The sequence below is a fragment of the Vigna unguiculata genome, chromosome 9, assembly GCF_004118075.2.
Source record: "Vigna unguiculata cultivar IT97K-499-35 chromosome 9, ASM411807v1, whole genome shotgun sequence".
Classification (NCBI taxonomy): domain Eukaryota; kingdom Viridiplantae; phylum Streptophyta; class Magnoliopsida; order Fabales; family Fabaceae; genus Vigna; species Vigna unguiculata.
The window spans coordinates 37,864,404-37,886,563 of NC_040287.1; the positions used below are offsets into that span (position 1 = coordinate 37,864,404).

At 31.9% G+C, this 22,160-nt stretch overlaps 4 protein-coding genes across 5 annotated transcripts; 2 read left to right on the top strand and 2 right to left on the bottom strand.

Moving 5' to 3' along the window:
* Positions 1-19: 19 nt before the first annotated feature.
* LOC114162670 (psbP domain-containing protein 5, chloroplastic) lies at positions 20-3,738 on the bottom strand. The gene is made up of 11 exons (XM_028046624.1): positions 3,566-3,738; positions 3,304-3,467; positions 3,049-3,157; positions 2,554-2,603; positions 2,235-2,302; positions 2,065-2,163; positions 1,651-1,710; positions 1,463-1,522; positions 1,326-1,380; positions 962-1,011; positions 20-358 (listed from the first exon to the last, which is right to left on the bottom strand). Exons 1-11 carry the CDS (start codon positions 3,643-3,645, stop codon positions 260-262), a joined length of 894 nt encoding a protein of 297 aa, XP_027902425.1. The 5' UTR covers positions 3,646-3,738; the 3' UTR covers positions 20-259.
* A 1,787-nt stretch (positions 3,739-5,525) lies between these two features.
* Positions 5,526-7,111, top strand: LOC114164471 (trichohyalin-like). The gene is made up of 3 exons (XM_028049159.1): positions 5,526-5,614; positions 5,912-6,465; positions 6,832-7,111. Exons 2-3 carry the CDS (start codon positions 5,932-5,934, stop codon positions 6,913-6,915), a joined length of 618 nt encoding a protein of 205 aa, XP_027904960.1. The 5' UTR covers positions 5,526-5,614; positions 5,912-5,931; the 3' UTR covers positions 6,916-7,111.
* Positions 7,112-7,761: 650 nt separating this feature from the next.
* LOC114162750 (dnaJ homolog subfamily B member 1) lies at positions 7,762-9,703 on the top strand. The gene is made up of 3 exons (XM_028046715.1): positions 7,762-8,263; positions 8,562-8,947; positions 9,016-9,703. The coding sequence occupies exons 1-3, from the start codon at positions 8,099-8,101 to the stop codon at positions 9,452-9,454; spliced, it is 990 nt and encodes a 329-aa protein (XP_027902516.1). The 5' UTR covers positions 7,762-8,098; the 3' UTR covers positions 9,455-9,703.
* Positions 9,704-10,277: 574 nt separating this feature from the next.
* Positions 10,278-16,307, bottom strand: LOC114195947 (death-inducer obliterator 1). 2 transcript variants are annotated; one of them, XM_028086400.1, is made up of 6 exons: positions 16,157-16,303; positions 15,818-15,874; positions 13,355-15,721; positions 12,323-12,443; positions 11,462-11,512; positions 10,278-11,376 (listed from the first exon to the last, which is right to left on the bottom strand). In XM_028086400.1, the coding sequence occupies exons 3-6, from the start codon at positions 15,679-15,681 to the stop codon at positions 10,417-10,419; spliced, it is 3,459 nt and encodes a 1,152-aa protein (XP_027942201.1). In that variant the 5' UTR covers positions 15,682-15,721; positions 15,818-15,874; positions 16,157-16,303; the 3' UTR covers positions 10,278-10,416. The 2 variants fall into 2 exon arrangements, with proteins under 2 accessions (XP_027942201.1, XP_027942200.1); XM_028086399.1 differs by lacking the exon at positions 15,818-15,874 and having other exon boundaries at positions 16,157-16,307.
* Positions 16,308-22,160: the final 5,853 nt, after the last annotated feature.

A 22,160-nucleotide genomic window follows, 5' to 3' on the forward strand; every position in this document is an offset into this window, starting at 1 on the left:
TATAGTAACGCAATCACAGTTAAAATTAAGATTTTAAAAGCTGTTTTATTATCTAAATTGGAGTGTTAAATAAACGATGTTAAAGTACATCTAGGAATGATAAAAAAGAATAGTAAAAACAGAAATAGAAGGCCTCATCTTCTGCTCATCTCTTTCAGAGAATCTATTTCAATTTGCCTTTTTGGACCAACAATTAAATCAAACATAAATTTCATGCCTAAAAAATTATCACATGAATACGATTGAAAAAAAAGAGTTTTCACCAAAATCTCCAGGGATCTTTGTAGGGAGGAACATAATTTTCTGTTGGGCTAAGGAGACGAAACGAACTCACTGCCTTTTCAAGGAAAGGCCCCAGCTGCATCAAATATATTCTATGGTTAGAGCCACACAAAAGATAAATTATTTTCAGAATTGTAGTAATACTTTGGGACATTTTGAATAAACTACTCCAAAGTAACATGTATCAAACTTCTTGCCCAAACCACAACTTGGTTCTGATATCTTTAAGAATTTCTCTCGTAAATTAGAAATCAGAGACTGATCTTCAAAAGGTGAAAGCTATTAAAATATGAACTTTAAGTTTAATTACTTCCAGAAAATTATGGAACAGATGATTTCATATGCATGCATTTAGGTAAAATCAAACCATTTGCATTCTTTTTACCTCTTTTAAACATACCATATTTTTTCTTTTTTCTCAGGTTGTACAATCACCTTTGATAGATTGAAGGAAAAAGTGTGACATGTTCTCAGTGAGTGTATGGATAGCCAAACCATTGTCAACTTAAAGAATTAGACATGCTTGATCATTTGATTAAGGCAGTGCAAGAAAAGTTCATTTTCTAATTCTGTTTTTATACTGCTTCTATAGGTTCTCATATATCATTTGAATGAATGAACATAAAATACACAAAGACAACAAAAGAGAGTGAGTGAGTGAATGAGTGAGAGATAAAACCTTTTCCCAACGTGGGCTGATGGTTGAAGCACTGATAGAGTAAAAATAACCTGCAAGCAAGTGCTTAGTAGTAGAAGAGAAGTTTTGAAATGCAACACCAAAAGAAACATCGGCATGTGAATTAGCTAATTGATAATCCCATAAAAATATAATGAAGAGATATTTCATGTTGTCTTGTTTTGTTTTTGGCCCCCATGGTAAGCCGAAACAAGTGTGACTCTCGGAATGAGAAATAGAAAATACAACATAATCATGTAAAAAAGGAGCATTGAAGCACTTTGTATGAATATACAGAGGATAGTCTCATATTAGATACACCAAGTTAGAAATAATCTATACCCATGAAATAAAATAGAAGATATACCATCTCTTTCAGCTGTTGAAGCAAGATAATGCCGGTAAGTGTTTGATTGATCAGTCTTCATGAAAAAAAAAAGTAATCATTACAAAAATATCACATCTTTCCATGAAAAAAAACTTCTATCAAAAGGCAGTACTTACTAGTCTCAAAGGTGCTTTACGAACAAGGTATTCATAATACCAGTACTTCTCACCATCAATCTGTGAGGAAAAGCAAATAAGCTCACTATGCATAAACTTCAACTTAAATATATATATATATATAGAGAGAGAGAGAGATGTATCAAATATTGGAAACAAAGAAATAAAGATTGTTTTGCGAGGCTTACTTCACTAGAATGGGTATTGAGAACCGAACTCTCTTCTAAACGCTGACTTGAGGTAACTCGCTGCAAAATCTTGTTATCAGAATATGCTGGAGAGGTAAACAGTATTTTAACATCTTGGAGCACCATTTCTCATTTTGTGGTCAGTGAAAATCCTCAATACAGAGAAGATTAATTTAACATGTTATCTTACTATCTATAACAAAGTGTTTTACCTACCATCTAACATTTATGACCATATACAACTCCCTGACTTCCAAGTAGGGATAATCCCTATTAACTGGTGAGTGAATGATAAATCTCTGAATTTTAATCAATACTCAGAACATTAGTAGTGGCACCTTGTGGTTTGAAATTTTTGTTTCATATAAGAATAGTGTTAACACAAAAACCTTGAGTAACAGAGAGGCCAGTTACCAGTGAAGATCTGTCAGCTAAAACTGAATCAGCAACATCCTTTGCAGTCCATGTACTCTTATCCTTTGATTTTATAAAGCTTCCATTTGGTGGACCTATCTGAATGTAGTACAGAAAACATGAACAGATAACTAAAATTCCTTCAAACAAGTATGAGGTTAAGAGAATACCGTGACAGAAATGATGACATTATCAATAAAGTCTACACGCTCGGACACAATGCGCAGGCGTGCATCGGCTGCATGAAATTTACAGAGAAATTTTTATCCATATAAGGAAAATTATGAAGCAAGCATCCAGTATCTTTATGCACAAGATCAGTATTCACTAGTGAAAATTTCTACCATTCAAACACTTTAATCATGGAGCTGGTGGCTATTAAATCTAAATGGCAGTTGTTCTATAACAAGCTCAAAAGGAAACATGACCTGTATCCTGAATTATTTGATAAGAGATTTTTTCCTAGCAAAGGAAAAGACAAAAACTTACGAGAAAGTGGTGCAGCTGATGAATATCGCTCTGGCTTTCGGGATTCTACCCTTTAAATAGATATGGAAAGAGTTAGCTTATATAATAATCAAGGAAAAATTCCAGACAATAGTGGAGTTGTAAGACAAATATAGGTATCTCAGATGCAATAGCACTAAATTCCATCGGATCAAGTTCACTGAACATGTTAATGTCTTACTGACATTATTAAATGTAGTAAAAACCATTAGATAAAGTTGAAAGTTGAAACTACCCATATCATTTTGCTTAATATAAACAAAGATATCTAAAATATGAGAAGTGCTTGTAACATATCTTCTACACACTTTTACAGAAAACTATAAAATCATAAGATTCCTTAAATAATAAGTAAGAGTCGCATTTTTTTGGTGATTTCTAATTCTAATAAATTGTAGTGAAATAAATTGTAGTGAAAGATAGTATATTGAAAAGAGTGTTGCTAGCATTCTCATAACATGCATCTACTTGGCATACCATTTGAGGGAAATATTGTCGGAAGGAGACTCAACAGGGTACTGATAAGAATAGGCATTTGTTTCATCAAAAAACGAAGCCATTGTGGGCTCTTCTTCAGCAAGAGCCACTGCAAGACAGAAAGAATAATGATAAAGCAAATGTGTCTATTGCATCACATAATAAAACACATGTCAGATGAAATCACACTAGTTCTTATAATCTCAAATTTTCTCAACAAGCACACAAATCACACAGAGGATGCAAAAGAGATACCTGAAAGTGGCCATGTGAGAGAAACCGAAGTCAAGCCTAACAACATCAAATCCCTTCTAAAAACCCGGTTTTGCGAAGTGGGTCTTAGAGCACAACATGAAAAGCGTAGTCTTTCCTTTGATAATGGAACATTGTGTTGGTTAAAGATAACTCTGTTGTTGTTTCTGATAAACAAAAGCAAATGGGTTTAGAAGAAAGAGAGCATATATAAACATAAATTAAAAAAAAATTAAAATTATTGAAAAGGGTTATGCAGAAGAACCTGAAGATAAGGTTATTAGGAAGCAGAGTAGAAGTGGGGAAGAAGAAGGAAAGGGAGAGGGAGGAAGAAGGTAAAACCATTGCTAGCTCTCAGTTGTGTCATCCACCACCACTCTGTAACATTATCTCACTTTCAACACTTCTCTTTCTTTTATTACAACTTTATTCTTCTAACATTAACATGTTCTCAACAACATACCAGGAAATAGGTTCATGGTAATATTTATCGGTTACTATTTTTTTTTTTTAATTTAGTGTTCAGAAACCAATTTAACTGCTGTTGCCATAAATATTTTAACAGTAATGCAATAATTTCATTGTATTATTCTGACTATTAAACGATTTAGAAGGTTACTTAAGTGGTTTTGATGAAACAACATTCTGTAAACAAAACATTGTAATAATATAAATAATAGTGAAATCTTGTTTGTAATCTCTTTATGTTTCTCTAAGCGGAAATTTTTATGATTTAATATTATTTATATATATATACATATATATATATATATATATATATATATAGTTATTGTAGGCATAATTTTACTTTTGGTTAAAAAACATATTTTAAGATGTTTATTAAATGTTAAAAATAGTTATTTCATTTTTTGGTGAATGCATGGTTCCATGAGAAAGAGATATCATCTACACAATGTGTGATTAAATTAATAGAATGGAAAAAAGTTATTTAAAGACAAAAAAAACACAGTGTGCAACAAATAATTGAAGATAAAATGATTATGCAGGTGACAAAAATAAGATGCAATATAAAAACGAAAAAGAATTATTTCCTTGCTGTCCAAATATAAGAAAAATAATTAAAAACTGTGTGTTAGTCTTAAACACAAACAGTTTTTAACTAATTTTACTTTACTTAATGAGACTGTTTTTAAACATCATTGTAGGATTTTGTTTTTTAATGATCGTATTCTAGTATAGATATCAAGTTTTTAACTTTAAGAAAAAATATTTTTAATGATTAGAAGTTCTTAATTCTAAAATAAAGAAAATTAATTGTTGCTAATTTTACGCCCAAAAGAAAATGTTAACAACTAGTGGTTCAATTTTAAAAAAATTGTCCTTTTAATTTTTTTTTCAAAATAATTTACATTCTGAGTTTTTAAAAGAAGCATTATTTTTTATTATAATATGTTTTCAAATAAAAAATTATTCTAAAAATTAATATATTTTTTATTTTTCATACGTGTACGTTGAAACAAAAATTAAACTTAAAATTGAATATTTACATATTTGTACATACTAAATTTAAATTCTACAAATTCCTATAACTCCCTTCTAAGTTTCAATTATTTATATTATATTATATATATATATATATATATATATATATATATATATATATATATATATATATATATATAAAGAATTTGTCACTAGTTCTGTAAAAATCATTTGTGTCACTAGTACTACCATATTTTATTGTTTTCAATAGAAATAATTATATTTTTTTTTTGTTTTTCATTCAAAACTTCATTTAATGTTAGTCAAACTTTTTCCTGACTCATATTTTAGATTGAAAATTATAATGTTTAAAACAAACACGTACTAATCTAGAAACTACCAGTACAAAATTACTCTTAACATTCTCTCTATGGTTCCTTATCTATTATAAGAAAGAAAAAAAATTAGAGAACTAACATAAACAAACCATTTCAATAATTAATGTCAATTTTACAAAATTTCCTTTATCTATAAACATAAGTTTTATGATTATAAATAATTTAAAAAGTATACCTTTAATATATGAAAACAAAATATTAAAGGAATTTTACTTGTATTATTTTGAACTAAAATAGTTAATTTTGTTTATAAATTAAGGAATTAAATAAATTTACGAAAATAATTTTTATTTCACTCACGACAATTATATTCTTTTTAACTAATGTTAATTTTAATTAAATGCGCATTTCCATGGATGGATTGGCGCGCCAACACAACACAAATTCCTATAAAAGCCTTTCCCTCTTCGAAATTTCTCTTCGCACTTCGTCTCATTCTTTAATCTCTCAGTTCAAAGTTTCTCGATCAACTGGTTTGTTCTGCTCTCTTTTCATTTCCAATTTCTTTTTCTGCTTTCACCACCAAGTTCAAATTTGTTTTTCAAGAATCAGTCTTTTACTTGTATTGCATTGGAAAAAGAAAATAAGAAACTTGATTTATTGGGGGTTTTGGAAATGGGTGTGTGCAAGAGTCATGATGAAATTTTCAAACTTTTTGGTTTCTTGTTGTGAAAAGACATTGCAACTTAAAGTTGATTCTGGATTTCTTTAGTAACGACTGGATTTACTAACTTTGTTGCCTGAATTTCCTTGTTTTTGTACAAATGGAGCTCCTAGAATCACATCTACAATGTCAGGAAAGCCTAATTTGAATGTCCCAGTCTCCAGGACTCACGAAGAACTGGATCACAAGAATCACGAAGAAGAAGGTTCCAAGAATCCCGAGGAAGGTTCTGAGAATCAAGTTGAAGAAGGTTCCAACATTCGCGAGGAGGAAAATCCTAAGTCTCGCGAAGAATATTCCAAAAACCTCGAAGAGAAAGACTCCAAGAACCATGAAGAAGAGCATTCGAAGAAACACAAAGAGAGTCCTTCCAAGAAGAAAGGTAAAAAAGATATGAAGAAGAAGCCAAAACCTGAGATCGATGAGACCCTTATTCAAATGCGTGTCAGAAAACTTACTGAGTCTTTGCGTCAAGGAGAGATCGAGCGAGCAGAATGGGTTTCTTCACAGATGACAAAGTTGCTTGAGGAAGAAGCTGAAGTGGATATTGAATATCTAAAAAGGTCATTTCCTGATATTTCTCGAGAATCCCTTAGAGATATATACAATTTCAATTGTGGTGATCTGGAAGATGCCATGGACATGCTCAGTATGCTTGAGGTATTTTTTTTCATATTCCATGATTTTGTTCTGGCTTCGTCATCTCAAAGTTTTGTGGCTTTATGCATTCGTTTTTTCTGTTTGGGTTGTGTATATTGTATGTTGGATGAACAATTGATTACGGTATGATGCTGAGTGGAAATTTATGTGAGATTATTTCTGGGTGGAAGAACATTCCTTGAAACTTCTCTCACCTATTTGTGTTGCAGTAATCTGTTTCCCAGTACAATTAATTGCCAGAATTATCACATATTGGTAACTTAATTTGTCAAAGTCACTTCTGAATGTAATTATTCAATTTATATGTTATATGTTCTACTTTTTGCTGTAATTTCTGTCCATTAATTCCATGTTTTCACCTTACAGAGTAATGAAATGCCGGATATGGATAATCCTGTGGCAGCAGATGATGCTTCTACTTCACCAAAAGAGAAGGAAGCTGAAAAATAAGGCAGTGCTTCACCAAATCTCAATAAAGCAATCAGCAAGTGAATAAATTTGTAACTCACTGCAGCATAAGTGTAAATGTAGGAAACTTTATCTTTGACAGAACACATCTATGGTTGTTTTTTGTTTGTTTACTTCTCAGCTGGTTGAATATTATTTTGCTTTTGGTAGCGAAAGTGTTAAATTTTTGATCGGATTACTCGAGCTGTGGGGTATTAACTGTGCACTTTCCTTTCCGAAATACTTTTGAGGTATCGCATTGGAGATAGTAGAACAAAAGTCACGAAGTGGCAATGCTATTCACCTCTCTCAATTCTTAATTTTTTATAAATCATCTCATATATGGGCATCTGAAAAATACCCTTTAAGTCAAAATGTTCAATTACTATGTAAAAATGTTTGTTGATTACTTTCTGAAAAGATATCATGGTGTTGATTGGGGGTTAAAATAAGAATGGTGTCATTTTTATAAATTGGAATATGTTATCGATGTTTGTTTATTGACTATAAAATGTTTCTACTCAATAGGGGGAGTTATTTTTCACACAATTATTTGTTTTCTCTACATTCCTTGTTTTTTATTTTTCAATGTTAGAATTAAATAAATGTTGAACTTTTTTCTAAAATGATTGAATACAAATAAAATATATGTATAAGAGTAGCATCTCAGATGTAATATTTCAGAAAATATAATTTTGGTAAATAAAAAAACACACCACAAAACAAACATTAAGTAAATTACACTAAAACTGTTCAAATGAATGCGGTTTATTTAGAATTTAAGAAAAATGTTTATGATTTTAAAGATTTGATAGTTATTGAAATTGAGCTGTGGTTTATTTTTGCCGTGGTTTATTTAGAATTTCCCGTTTAATTTCAACCAGCTCGTTGAAAAGAAAAGAAAGAATACACGTGCACCTCCATCCGTGGAACTGCATCCGAATTTTCCCCTGCAATCGCAAACCGAGACATGAATTTCTGGATTTTTGAAAATCGTTGTCATTTGATTTGATCGAGCATTTTTTGTTCTCTTTTCATGTCACCTCGCATATTCAATCAACCCTCCAAGGAAGTTTTAAACTTTGGTGGACGAAGGGTTGTATTTCGCAATCGGGTGTCTGTGAAAAGAGTGTTAATTTGAAGGTAATAATAGCGAGATATTCAAGTTTTTGTAGAAAAAGGAAACATGGGTGTGGATTACTATGATGTGTTGAAGGTTAACAGAAATGCTACGGAGGATGATTTGAAGAAATCATACAGAAAGTTGGCCATGAAATGGCACCCTGATAAGAACCCCAACAACAAAAAGGAAGCTGAAGCCAATTTCAAACAGATTTCAGAGGCTTACGAGGCAAGAAACCTTTCATGCTGTCTTCTTTTTAATGTTACTTTTTAGCCATTAGAATTTACACGCGTTATTTCATTTTTTTTAAATGCTAGTAATGTCAATGGGATTGTAAAAGGCAAATTCGTGATTTTTAAATACTAATTGTAGAGAAATGAAATTGATGAAAAATTTTAGGGGCATTGAAGGTTGTTCTTTGTGGATTCTGCATCATAAATTTCATGTTCGATTGTGAGCTTTATCAGTTTGATGCATGTTTTTCGTGAAACTGTAGATGTAATGGGGCTGGGTTTGGTGAATTCAGGTGCTGAGTGACCCTCAGAGAAGGTTGGTTTATGATCAGTATGGAGAGGAGGGGTTGAAAGATAAGCCACCGGACGAACCATCAAATAATGGGTTCAACCCAAGAAATGCAGAGGATATTTTTGCAGAATTCTTTGGAAGTAGCCCTTTTGGATTTGGATCATCTGGGGCAAACAAATCTAAGAGATTCCCCTCTGATGGAGGTACTACACCCTTTGGTGGATTTAGTGCGAAGGATAATAATTTTCGATCATATAGTACTGGACGAGGGAATGTGCTAAAGAAGCCACTCCCAGTGGAATCCAAACTTCCTTGCTCTTTGGAGGAATTGTACACTGGATCGACTAGGAAAATGAAGATCTCAAGGAAAACCGTGGATGCTAATGGGTAAGTATAATCAATCATCTTTAACTTAAGACTATGTTGATAAATTTCTGAGCAATGAAAAATTGCAGATGGACAGTTCCGGAAACAGAGATATTGACGATTGATGTGAAGCCGGGTTGGAAGAAAGGGACAAAAATTACGTTTCCTGAGAAAGGGAATCAAGAACCGAATCAACTGCCTGCAGATCTTGTGTTTGTGATCGACGAGAAGCCTCATGATGTGTTCAAGAGAGACGGGAATGACCTTATTGTGAACAAAAGGGTGTCGTTGGCTGAGGCCATTGGAGGAACCACAATAAACCTCACCACGCTTGATGGACGCAGTTTAAGTGTTCAAGTCACTGACATTGTGAGTCCTGGTTACGAGATGAGTATTCCAAAAGAAGGGATGCCAATAACAAAGGAGCCTGGTCATAGGGGTGATCTCAAGATCAAATTTGATGTCAGTTTTCCCACAAAGTTGACCCCTGAGCAACGAGCAGGACTCAAGCGAACACTCACAACTTGATCATTCTTCGAATCAAATCTTTGAATTTAGTCATCTATTTATCTTCGTACCTGTTCTTCAATGTTTCTCATATTTGTCTACAAAGCTCTTGGCTTTCTTACCATTTCTCTGTTTTTCTCCATCATTTTTATAATTGTTCATTGTTTTTACTTTTTTTCTGGGGGGAGGGGGTGTAATACGTGGGGCCTTCTGTTGCTGTACTTCTTTGCTGAAGATGTAAATATAATATAGGTTCTAAATTTCACGTAACGGTGGAAACTTAAGATTTGGGTACCTCTGGAATCGAATCATGCCACGTGATGGTGGATTCAGATGCTTAATACTAAATCATGATTCTTTCATATAGAGTAAAATGTTGTTTATTGAGACAGCAATACTGAATCTGAACAAAAAAATACACGAAACGAAAGGATATACGAACCACTTTCCGTACTTCAGAACTCCAGTATACCTTTTCTCTTGTACTTTTAGACGCACACATAAAAGATACCATAATTCAAACTAAGTCAAATTTATGCAAATATCCCCAAGATCAAGCAAGGTAGCAACTACGAGTAACACAGAGACTACGCGCATATTTATGTTTGTGTTCAAAACCACGTTCAAAGACGACCCTACATTTTCTCTCTCGTTTACATTTGAGAGTATTCTATAGTATGCAAACACGAAATCAGAATCACCCTGTACGATTGCTAAAGCAAGCAGGGATCGTTAAAACAGTCAAAGTAACGAAAGCGCAATGAAAATCTAGAAGTTACGTAAAAACTAAAGCATGAAAAATTGTTTTGTCCCTCGCATTTATTTAGCGGAACACCTAGTATCGGCAAACAGAAACAGGAGAAAAATGGTCATTTGTTTAATCTTCGAGGTGATGCTACAAAAAAAATAGCACGAGACCTTACAATAAGCTTACATACTACAGATAGGAAAGACATTACAAAATTAAAAGACTGCAAAAGAAACTAAAATCCCCTACTAGTTCTAGAGACATTTTGAGGCCAGGTAGTGCCTTGCGAAGGCGCTCCGTAGGGCGGTGGACCTCTTGGGGGAAGGTTGGTAGCCTGGGGAGAAGGAAGCCATTGAGGGTCAAAATTTCTTTGGGTATGAGTCACATTCATCGGGGGTTGCAGATATTGTGGTGTCATAATAGGCTGTTGTTGTGAACCCGGTAATGATTGATTCACAATGTGCGGTCGAAGATGAAAGTTATGCATTGTCTGTTGGGGAAGAAACTGATTCTGGGATGTTTGGGGCTGCCATTCAGGTATGTCATCATCATCATCATTCCAGGGTTGAATGGTTCCCCCAAATTTATCCTGCCAGTTTACTGAAGAAGGTGCACTTGCTTTGTTTTGCCCATATTTGTACACAAGTTCTCTCATTTGTTCTACAGGTCGTGCAGGTGGTGGGGCTGGGTTAACCGAATGTAATGCAACCATATTTGATAGTTCCTTTGGTTTTTGGGCCAAGTGTGGTGGAATCGAACTACTGGAGAAATTAAACTCCGGCAGGTCATCCTCGACTCGGGCGGCCGGTGGCCCAAATCCAGGAGGAACATCATCATCGTCATCATTCTCATTCTCAGTGGTCTTAAGGTCCGTAGGGGGTACTGCTTTATGGGTGGAATTGGCATTCACATTTATATCTTGCTGTCTCCTACTCAAGTATTGTTGTCTTTTAGAGCTGTGTTTGTGGTGAGTAGCAGTGGTGGGTGATATAGACGAAGTTAAATTAGTTTTTCTCCATACAATAATACCAATTAGACCATTATCAATAGAATTAACTGCCTCAATTTGTTCCTTTGGAAGTATGTTGCTCAGCATTTCAACTGTTTTCTTATGAGGTGGGCAAAAGTAAAGTTCTACTCCATGCACAGGCTCTGCAAATCCTACTCTCTCGTCCGAAATATACGACTCAGCCACCTGCGACCAAAAGTAGAACTCTCTTAAATAACAACAATCAGCGTCTATGTAGAGATGATAACCAAACTAACATAACTATCATTACCTCACGGAGAGTTGATTGCTCGTCCAACTCCTTGGAAAGGAAATGTGAAACCTGCAATAAAATTAAAATTTTAATTTTACTTTGTCTCAGAAAGAAAGTGACGCGAGAAAGTTTCTAATCAGCTACACAGATTTCCTACAGAAAAAGTAAAACATCAAACCGAAAGGAGTCTAATTCGGTCATTCAGCGTATTCAAATCAATTAGCCACACTGGTGTATATTTATTCAATGTTACGACATCTTTATGGTCCCGAGCATCTATCTCGTCGAGTCACAGTAATTTGGTCTTCCACTAAAAACAAAAGAATTTTGGGAGACTTTTCGCATTTTTTTAATACAGAATTCCACCTTCATTTCTTTACCCCTTTTTTTTTCTTGCGTCAAAATATTATATATACATGTATATTTTTGAAACTTTCGTAGCATATCGCCCAAAGGATGACATGAGAAACTTAGTTCCACCCACCAGAAAATCGTATTATAATTACCAAAATCGATTCAATCACGTAATACATATTCTAACAGTGACAATTTTTCAGAAGCTACACAACACATTTTCATGGTTTCATTACTTGTCACTGCAAAGAAAACCTCAACCTGCCAGTCTTACCAATAAGTCGTCATTTCTCATGCACAATCACCCCCACCACTTCACTGCCCCTTTATCCCATCAGCAAGCGAAAAAAAAGCAGAATAATTGTATAACTCAAGATACTTTAAATTAAACAAGTGGTATAAAGTAGCACCAAACTGCGGCATATTTCCCCCATTTTTAGTCACTTCTTTCTGTATGGATGGTGGTGAGATTAACAGACAATATTCAAACAAAGCTCTAGCACAACAAAAGGAAACTTGTGATACCATGATTGCACGACTCCTAGACAATCGAAGATCTTGAAGAAATTTCTCAAATGCATCTAGTCGAACCCTTCCCTTGATCTCGAGAAACCCAGGCCAGTCTTTAGCAGCAGTTTTCTCGCCACTTCACAGAGAATTATAATGTAGGATCAGTAAAAACCACTGAAAATAAGTATTAATTCTCTTTGAACAACACAAATAAAGTTCAAAACTATATTTTCCGATATAAATAGTGTCAAGTAGTCATCAAACCAAACCCATCAAAAGGGTAGTTCATAAACCGAAGTAATATAAACCAAAACCCAAGCAAACAAACTAAAAATCTATTGAACAAAAAAAAATTTATCCTCTAGGATTGGGTTGAGTTTCAAATCTAATTTTAAAAACCAAACTTTTATATAAACTTGCATAATTTTAATTATAAATTTTCCAAACAATTCATATTTGGAGAAATATATTAGACTACCACCTCAATTTATCTTTTCATGAGTTCATTATCACACTTACATCTCATTAAGATGTATTTCAACTTTATATTTAAATTAATTCTGAGTTTATGATACTGTATATTTATTGATTTGTTAATTCAGTACATGCTTAATGGCCACGAAACATGAGAAACTAAAAGACTTGGTTTCAAAAATATATAAACACAAGACTAATTAATTGACCTGAGCTCAACTTGAATATAAATTTTTTTGGTCCAGGGAAAACAACAAATCACATTAACGTATAAAACTTCTAATGCAAAATTACATGCAGGCTTAAACAAATATGTAATCATTAATTCCAAACAAAATTGGAAACAATGGAAGATGATTACCGAAAATGGGTCCGTTCTTAAATTTCACCTCTTTACTACATAGTTTAAGAATATTTGATTCATATGCTAGATGAAAAGAATGACACTATCCAACTCATGATCTTCACTCAGACCAAAAAAAGGAACAATCAAAACCCATATTATCCATGCATAAAAGTTCACAATATGTAGCAACTTATCATAAAGATATACGCAAACCATTAGTAGATTACCTCTTATAGAAGCTTATGACAGACTGAGTGGTAGATATATTGGGTTGAAGCATTCCCTCCCAAAGGCATTCACCCTTAGTGGGGACTGCATCCTTCATGTATTTATTATCATTACCGTATCGCCCTTCGGCATGAGACTGATTGCCTTTGAAATCAGTATCGCTGGGTGCAGGCTTCGCATTATCAATAGACATTTCCTTGGTACGATCATCAGTTGACTTCATGTCAGCTTGACTCCCACTGTATCCCGCCGTATCAGAAGAAATGGTCCCAGATTCAGCATCAGCCTTTTTCTCCTTTTCAGCATCTGAAGTTACACGTGTGCTTGGAAACTTCTCAGGTGTGACAACGGCTTGCTCATTTGGAGTTAAATCAGAAGATTTTGATTTAGATCCAACCCCTGAATCATCCTTGTCTAAAGCAGGTGTCACTTTCCCAGTTTCTAGAGGTAAATTTTCAAACGGTGGCTCAGAATGAAGAGATTCCATGAATTCATCAAGAGAGACAATTGGTGGAAGAAAATCAGGGTCCTTCAAGGCATCATCAGTCATAAGGCCCTGCATGGGATCGGTGCCATCAGTGGACGAAATGGTAATGGAAAATGTATCATCCTTCTGTAAATTGCGCTTCTCAGCATCACTGTTCACATCAGGTTTTGAAGAAGTGCCTTCCACATCCCTTTTTGCTGTTTGGCTTCTAGCCACTGAGTTTGTGCCACCTGAAACCTCCTCAATGGATACGTTGTCTTCATGTTCAACTTCCACTTGAAACTCACCTTTATGAGTCTTCTTGACCAAACGCCTAAAATCAACATCTGAATTAGGTAAAACCACCATTTGAGCAAGCTCCTCAGCCTTGGCTATACGCCACTGAGAGAGCTCTTTTGAAGCAAGTTCCTCTGCAGTCATGGAACATAATTGTTCAGGAGGAATTTGACCAAACATAACCCTTTCTCTAAGTTCAGGGTTGTTGCGATCTTTTAAATTAAATAAAAGCGACCTCCCTTTCTCTTTGTACTTCTTATTCACACCTCCAAATAGTTTAAAGAGTTCTGCTTCTATTTTTGATGCCAAAAGTTCAGGTAAAGGGGCCTCCTCCCTGCAACCTTCACCTTTTTCCTCAGGTTCTGATCTCTGCTCTATATTAGTTTGACTTTCCCTTTGATTTCCCACGTCCACCATATCAGATAATACCCAGGAAAGACCATTTCCCTGCAAAAGATCATCTTTCATAAAGAAACTGTCACTAAAAGGAACATCATCAGTAGTCAAAGTGTAACATGACTGGAAATCTTGCTTATCACAGTTCAAGACTTGCATAGAAGTCAGTATGCTTTCATTGTTTGATGCATTTGTGGATCCTGCTTCATAGTCCTTGTATTTTTCAGGAAAATCTTCTTTGAATGATGTACTCTGCATGTGCTCTGTCTCCACCCGGCCAACTGAATCAACCTCAGCAAAAGAGGAATTAACTGATTGAGAAATACTTTGCTCCAGTGGAGCATTGATGGATGTAGGTGTTGATCCGGAACACTGAGAGTTGTTCTCTAATTTACCTTGAGTATTGGTAGCATCATCAGTTGGTCTATTATTATTTGGAATCTGCGGTTTACCTTGTTGAGAAACCAAGGCCAGAGCAGCAGCTAATGACTCTCTCATCTTGGACCTAACACTTTCAGATGATTCAGTTTGCGCCTTGGAGGACTGCTTTATCTGGCTATTCTGACTTTTAGAATTCACAGACCGAGGTGTACCGGCTTTACCGGAAGTGCTATCCAACTGTGTTTTTCTCTTACTAGAAGCTGCCGAATGCTGTGTCCTGGAGGCATTTGACGGGGATTGCATCTGCAGAGAACCTCTATTTGATGCATTAGGTACTTGCTGCAACCAAGGTCTGTTTCCCATTTGTGCAACACGCTTGTTAAAGGAACTACTGGATGATAGTTCTGTTGGCGCCTTGCGCTTGGGAGTTGTTGGCTGCTGCTGCTGCTGAGGCCCTGCGCTATTTGGAAGCCTCCCCATTTGCATGGACTGTCGGTTTGCGGAAAGAATTTGATGCATTCCTGGATTACTCGGTTGTGCTTCTACTCGTCCACTCTGCATGGTCGAAAGGGGCATGCCCTGAAACCTAGATTCACCAGGCACAGCTCTCAATAACCCAACATGTTCATTTGAGCTCCCCATAGGCTGTGAAACAATATCACTGGACACAGGAACCAAAATCCCCATTTCCATCTGTCTCCCTGACGAATCAATCTTGTTCATAAGCGGCTCTAACCGAGCCATTTGCATACTGGGCATAGGCTCTGAAACCAGATTGTTAGACATTCCCGACTAGTACCATTAACCATAAATTTGACAAACACACCTGAAAATGAAACAGTTAATAACACGTCACACACCCTTAACCAATAAACCATCAAACAAGCCACACAACAAACAAACGACAGATATCTAATCTAACCTAATATTACAGCAACCACAACGACAGTCTCGTTCAAAAGAAAACACAATAGCAGCCCTGGTGTTGAATCAATCAATTGCATGGTGGAACCCAGCATCAGAGCACCGATGAAATCAAATTCCGAACAACGATTAATTAATCGATTGATAAAAGCTTTAATTGAATAAAACCTAAAAAGAAAAACAACTCTTTCCAATTTTCTCAGAAATGAATTATTGCAATTCAATTGAATGTCGTACAAGCGAAAGAAGTATTATAAATGGCACAAACAAGTGTTAGAAGCGAGAAAAAGTAGAAAACCAATCGATAGAAGGAAAGGAATAGAGAATTATGACGTACCTTGATGAAGCAATGTTGCGATGAAGTGAACGGAAGTGGTATGTATGAGCGGCGCTGAAAGCTGAGTGCAACAGTGAAAACCCTAAGAGGATGTTGAACGGAGAAAGAAAAAAGACGATAACGAAGATACCCAAAGAAATAAACAAGTCACACAATATTAACCGCATCTCAACTTCCTGATTCGTCTAAAGTTTACCCGTAAAACGCATCGTTGCATTGTCGTTTTCATTCATTTTTATATTACATTTTAAATTTTACCTAGATAGAAATTAAATACTTTATGCAGAGCGGTTAAATTAAAAAAAAAAAAAGTTTACATTTGAAAATAGACGAAATAAAGGGTATAACTATTTTTTTAAAATAAATAAAACTATGTGATAATTTTAAGCATGTAACATTTTTTTATAAAAATATACTAATTATAATATTCATATTTTTGAAAGGTAAAATAAATACATCTACTGTATAAACTAAATAAAAATATATCTTTATATATTATAGATTAGTTATTATCATACTATAGTTATTACCAAAAACGCAAATGGCATGGTACATACGTTACTGTATTTTTTCAGTGTTTTCTTATAATCTTTTAATAAATAAATATATAGTACTTTTTATTTTATGTAATTTTATTTATTATATAGAAATATAATTAAATATTATTTATTGTATACTATATTAAATTTATGGTATAACAAAATAATTAATCACAAAGAATTAATTTTTCTAACACTTAAAATTAATTTACTTATATTTAAAGTATAGATAGTTTTTTTTCAATCTACATATTATTTATTCCATTTCTTTTACTTTAATGTATTTTAGTTTATTTAATTTTCATTCTCTTTTTTTACATTAGTGAATTTTATATAAAAATTTTAAAGGATTATTGAAGATAAAATAAAAAATAGAAACTTAATATTGTTTAAAAAGAAAGTTAAACATACTATCTATGATAACTATATACTAATCCTTTGGTTTCTCTTCCAACTCTTGTGATACTATCATCTTGAGCTCTTAATTGCTCTCCCATATAAAATATATAGACAATGATATTTTGATTATTAAATTTTGATAATTTTTCATATAACATGATATGACATATTTTAAATGGTTTTAAAAATTTGAGAATGAAAAAATAAAAAAATGAAAAACCACTTAAAAAATAACACCTAAAATTATAAGAGAAAGTAGTCAAAAAATTATTTTCCAAAATATATATACCATCATCGCATCTGAACAAAAAAACAAGAGATACACAAATGCGAGGTAAGTTAATACAAAAACAAAAAATAATAATGAGAATTAATATACCTCAATTAGTAACGTACCAAACTAATTATGAACAATCTCAACATATATTTGGTAGAAAATAAGTTCTTGAATCATCTTCTCTTATTTTTCCATATATTATTACACAAATACTCACTCAGTGAACATTTTCTTCAAACACCAACCTAAAACTCACAATGTATTTAAAATAATAAGCTTAATATGAAAATAAGTAATAACTTATAATAGAGATTTTTAAAACATTTATGTGCCCAAAATAAATAATTTAATCCTTCTCATTCTTCCATATATATCACTCCACTACTTGAGCCTAGTAACCCATTCAACAAATACATTTCATTGTGATGAATCGGCCCAAAAACGCAAATAGTTCACATTCATAAATTCAAACAAAGTGTCAATCCACATGGTTCAGCCCAATGGCTCGAACAAACATCATTCCAAAGCGATTCAACAACAAAAATAAGTATAGACTTTGCTTTCGGAAGACTAGTGTATTGAATAAACTTATAAGACTTTGCATATGTCATACTTACCACCATCTCATTCGTTTCTACAACTTGTTATCAAATGGAACTCACTTATCTCATCCAATAATGACAGGGTTAACCTTACTAACTCACTAAGTATGATTCTCTCTCATATCATATTGTCTGTTAAGTGAAGTCTCATTCGACTCTCACCTCCTATTTATTTTCCTCTATGTTAGTTAGATACTACTTAGTCAAGATAGTCTCATATAGCAAATCTCCTTCAATACACTTTGACTGACCCTATGTTAGTATTTTCCCCTTGGAAACAACTCATTTAAACTACAATATCACAACCAAAATTTCACATCATACGACCTGTCAAGTGAAGTCTTCTTTGACTCTCACCACCTAATTATCTTCCTCTATATGAATTAGATACTAGTAGAGTCAGAAAAGTCTCGTATAACAAATATCCTTCAATACACCAATACACCTTGACTGAGCCTCGATTAGTATTTCCCCTTTGGTAATACCTAATTTAAACTACTGTATCACAACAAAATTATTTCTTCAAACAAATGTACATCGACGGACACAACTCAATCCAATCATCATTTCAAAATGATGTATGAAAGCATCATAGATTTATCTAACATAAAATTTGTAAACTCTACAAATTTTTTGAAAAATCCACGTTTGTAATCGATTACCAAATAAGATAACATATGTATCCATACTCCTCATTAATTCATCCATCAAAACTTTCGAAATCACAGGTTGTAACCATGTAACCCAAATCAAACAAAACAAATTCATAAATTTCTCAACAATAGATAATTTAATAAACTTCATTCATATTCATTCATAATTCAATTTCTTGTATCTTCAAAATCAGATATTCAGATTCAGACTTTGATATGTTTGTACTCTCTTTAAGTCTTACCCTTCATATAATAATAAAGTGATAAGTATAATCATCTCACTTCATTAAAGACACTCAAACAACAAATTCTAAAGAAATCACTTAGTTGTGCAATTACAAAAATCACATTCAATCAATATAATTTATACTCATCTAACTCTTCCATCACTACTTTCATACCATTTTCATATTGTAACAACATCAACCATGACTCAATATATCCAAACCAATAATTTCACCCCCTCTTAGGAACTTTACGATACAAACCAAAAAAAATCTTTCTCACAAAAAAAATCACATATTTTCTGTAATATATTTAAATAGAAAAAAATGAGTATTATAATAATAATACATATAATTCTCTTATTTTTTATAATTTATTTCCAGGTTATCATAGATTATACCCTCTTAAGTGGTAACTCTATTAACTATTAATTTAGGTGTACATAGAGGAGGGAGTGAATGGATTATATATTAGGAAGTTAATTTTAATATGTTGTGGATTATTAATTATTATAATAATTATAAGTTATGCCATATTTACTGTACTACACAGTATTCAGACTAAATTCATTAAAAGTCTTTTAGTTTACAATTATATATATATATATATATATATATATATATATATATATATATAACAAAATTTAATTGATTCGTGGTAGAAAGTTATACTAAATTCTTGTTTTCCACATTACATATCTTATTTGGTAAATTCATAATATTTTAAAAATTAATCTTATACTATAAACTTATCAAAAAATATATACAAAATTTATAATAATAATTTTAAAATAATATGTCACATTAATAAATGAACTCACAAATCATGAATTCAATGAAAGTTTGTACAATTATACATGGTGTGTGAGAACTCCCACGTATGTTTCTCATTCATGTTATTTTAGTATCTGTTACTTAAATGATCAGTCAATTAGGAAATCTATATTAATATACAATTCAATTAACGGTCCACACAAATTACAAATCAATCAAATAAATTTATATTCATTTTGGGTTTAACTAGAATCTACTGATAAAGTTGAAAATTTTAAATTGAGTCTTTACTAAATTTGTTTAATTGAGTTCTCAAAATATTAAAACTTTTTATTAAATCTTTGTTCTTATATTTTCCTGTTAATTATATGATGTGAGTGTTATGTTACATTACCATTCTACTTAAACTATCGTTATATAATATTGAAATACTTTAATGATGACGATCATCTCAAAGATTTATTGTATTTAAAAAAAATTATTTTTAAAACAAATAAAAATTATAAAATATAAAATTAAAAAAAAATATCAAATTATGAAATATAAAATTAGATAATAATAAAATTATTAAATTATTAAATAAAAAATAAAAAATATGATTTCATAAATTTTAATTATCTAATTTTACTGTTCATATTTTTATAATCTATTTCGTAATTTTATAACGTCATAATATCATAATTTCAAAATGTATACTATTTTAATCTTATTATTTTGTAATTTTATTATTTTGTAATTTTATAATATATAATTATATCATTTTATATTTTATAAATTTATAAATTTATAATGACTTAATTATAGATATAAAAACACTACTGGAAAATTAGATAATTAAAAAATTATGAAATTATATATTTTTTATATTTTTTATCATATAATCTTATAATTTTAATTTGCTTTAAAAATAATTTTCGTTGAATATAATAAATCCTTGAAGGAGATATCGTCGTTTATAGAGTTGTCAAAACGGGTTATAGAATCGGACCCACCATATAACAATCCGATTTTCTTAATCATGCCCTTCATAAATATAATTAAAATTATAACTTATAATAACATCCGTCTTTATAGTTAAATTGAGTTACAATTACAATCTGATGGTTTATTTCAAAATATAGTTAACATAATTCATAAGTAATACAAAATAGAAATTAAAAGCTTAATACAGTTTTTTCATAAGGCTAATACATATTCTCTAACTTATTTCTATGTTACTTCTTTGGTGAATAGCTTTAACTCCATTATTGCTAGTATCTCCATCTGCTCCTAAATTTGTTCTTGTATATACACAATATCATTAATAATTAATTGAAAGATATCGTAATTTTCACCAAAATCTTAAATTAAAGTCAGTTAACTAAAGTCCAAGTATTAAACTATAGAGAAATTTATAGACTCTAAATTTTTGCTTCTGGAAGACTAATATATTGGACAGATTCGTAAGACTCTGCACATGTTATACCTGCTACCAAATCCTCAATGGAAGATAGTTCGGAGTAAAGTTGAAAAAGGTATTTTGTGTTGTGATGGATAAATCATTATGCCCCCAATTCAATTTTCTTTATAAGAAGATGAACATACACCCTTAGTTATTAATTTTAATATATATATATATATATATATATATATATATATATATATATATATACACACACACTTATCCGTTGTTTGTTATGTCTTCACATACCACGGGTTGGTCACTTAGTGAGTCCAAAAAATTCAAACTTAGTCTGACTCACAACGAGTTGGTGAGTTAAACGAGTTGACTCACTTAATTAAAAAAAAATACAATTTTTTTTCTATCCTAAAAAAAATGAATTGTAATTTTAATTAAAATTTAAATAAATTTAAGACATATTATAGATTCATAGGTTCACGAGAGCTACCTTCAACCCAAAGAAATTGTACTAAAAAAATTACATTAAGTTGATAACTGTGACTGTAGTGTATCGTTTTGTTTTTTTATTTTTATTTTATACATTTTACACAATTGTATTTATTTTAAATATCTATATAAAGTTTAAAGTTGTATAATTTATTTTACTCCTAAAATGAAAAAGTTATAGTAGTTTGGAGAGAGAATAAGAGAAAATACACTTTAGGGTTTTCACTTTTTACTATAATTTAATATTTAAGATTTATGTGTGAGTTAGTAATTCAATGTGACTCACAACATGTTCAACTCGGATGAATGAATCCATTTTTGACCCGTATTAAAATTTGTAATTTTTAAAATATTATTACGAGTAAAAATATCATAAAAATCAATCTCAATAGCGTAATCAATACCTTTTAAAAATATTTTAAAACATATAACTTTTGAAGAATTCAAATAATAAATCTAAAACATGATTTATTCAAATATCCTCTTTTACTCATTTTAAATTAGTCTTGTTTCCTTAACTCATAATATCCATGTTTATGTTCATATCAAATCCATTACTATTGGTAAGAAAATTTATATAAATTTATTTTATTTATTTAAACTATATTTAAAACTCTATTAAAGAAAACTCTATACTTCACATGCTTA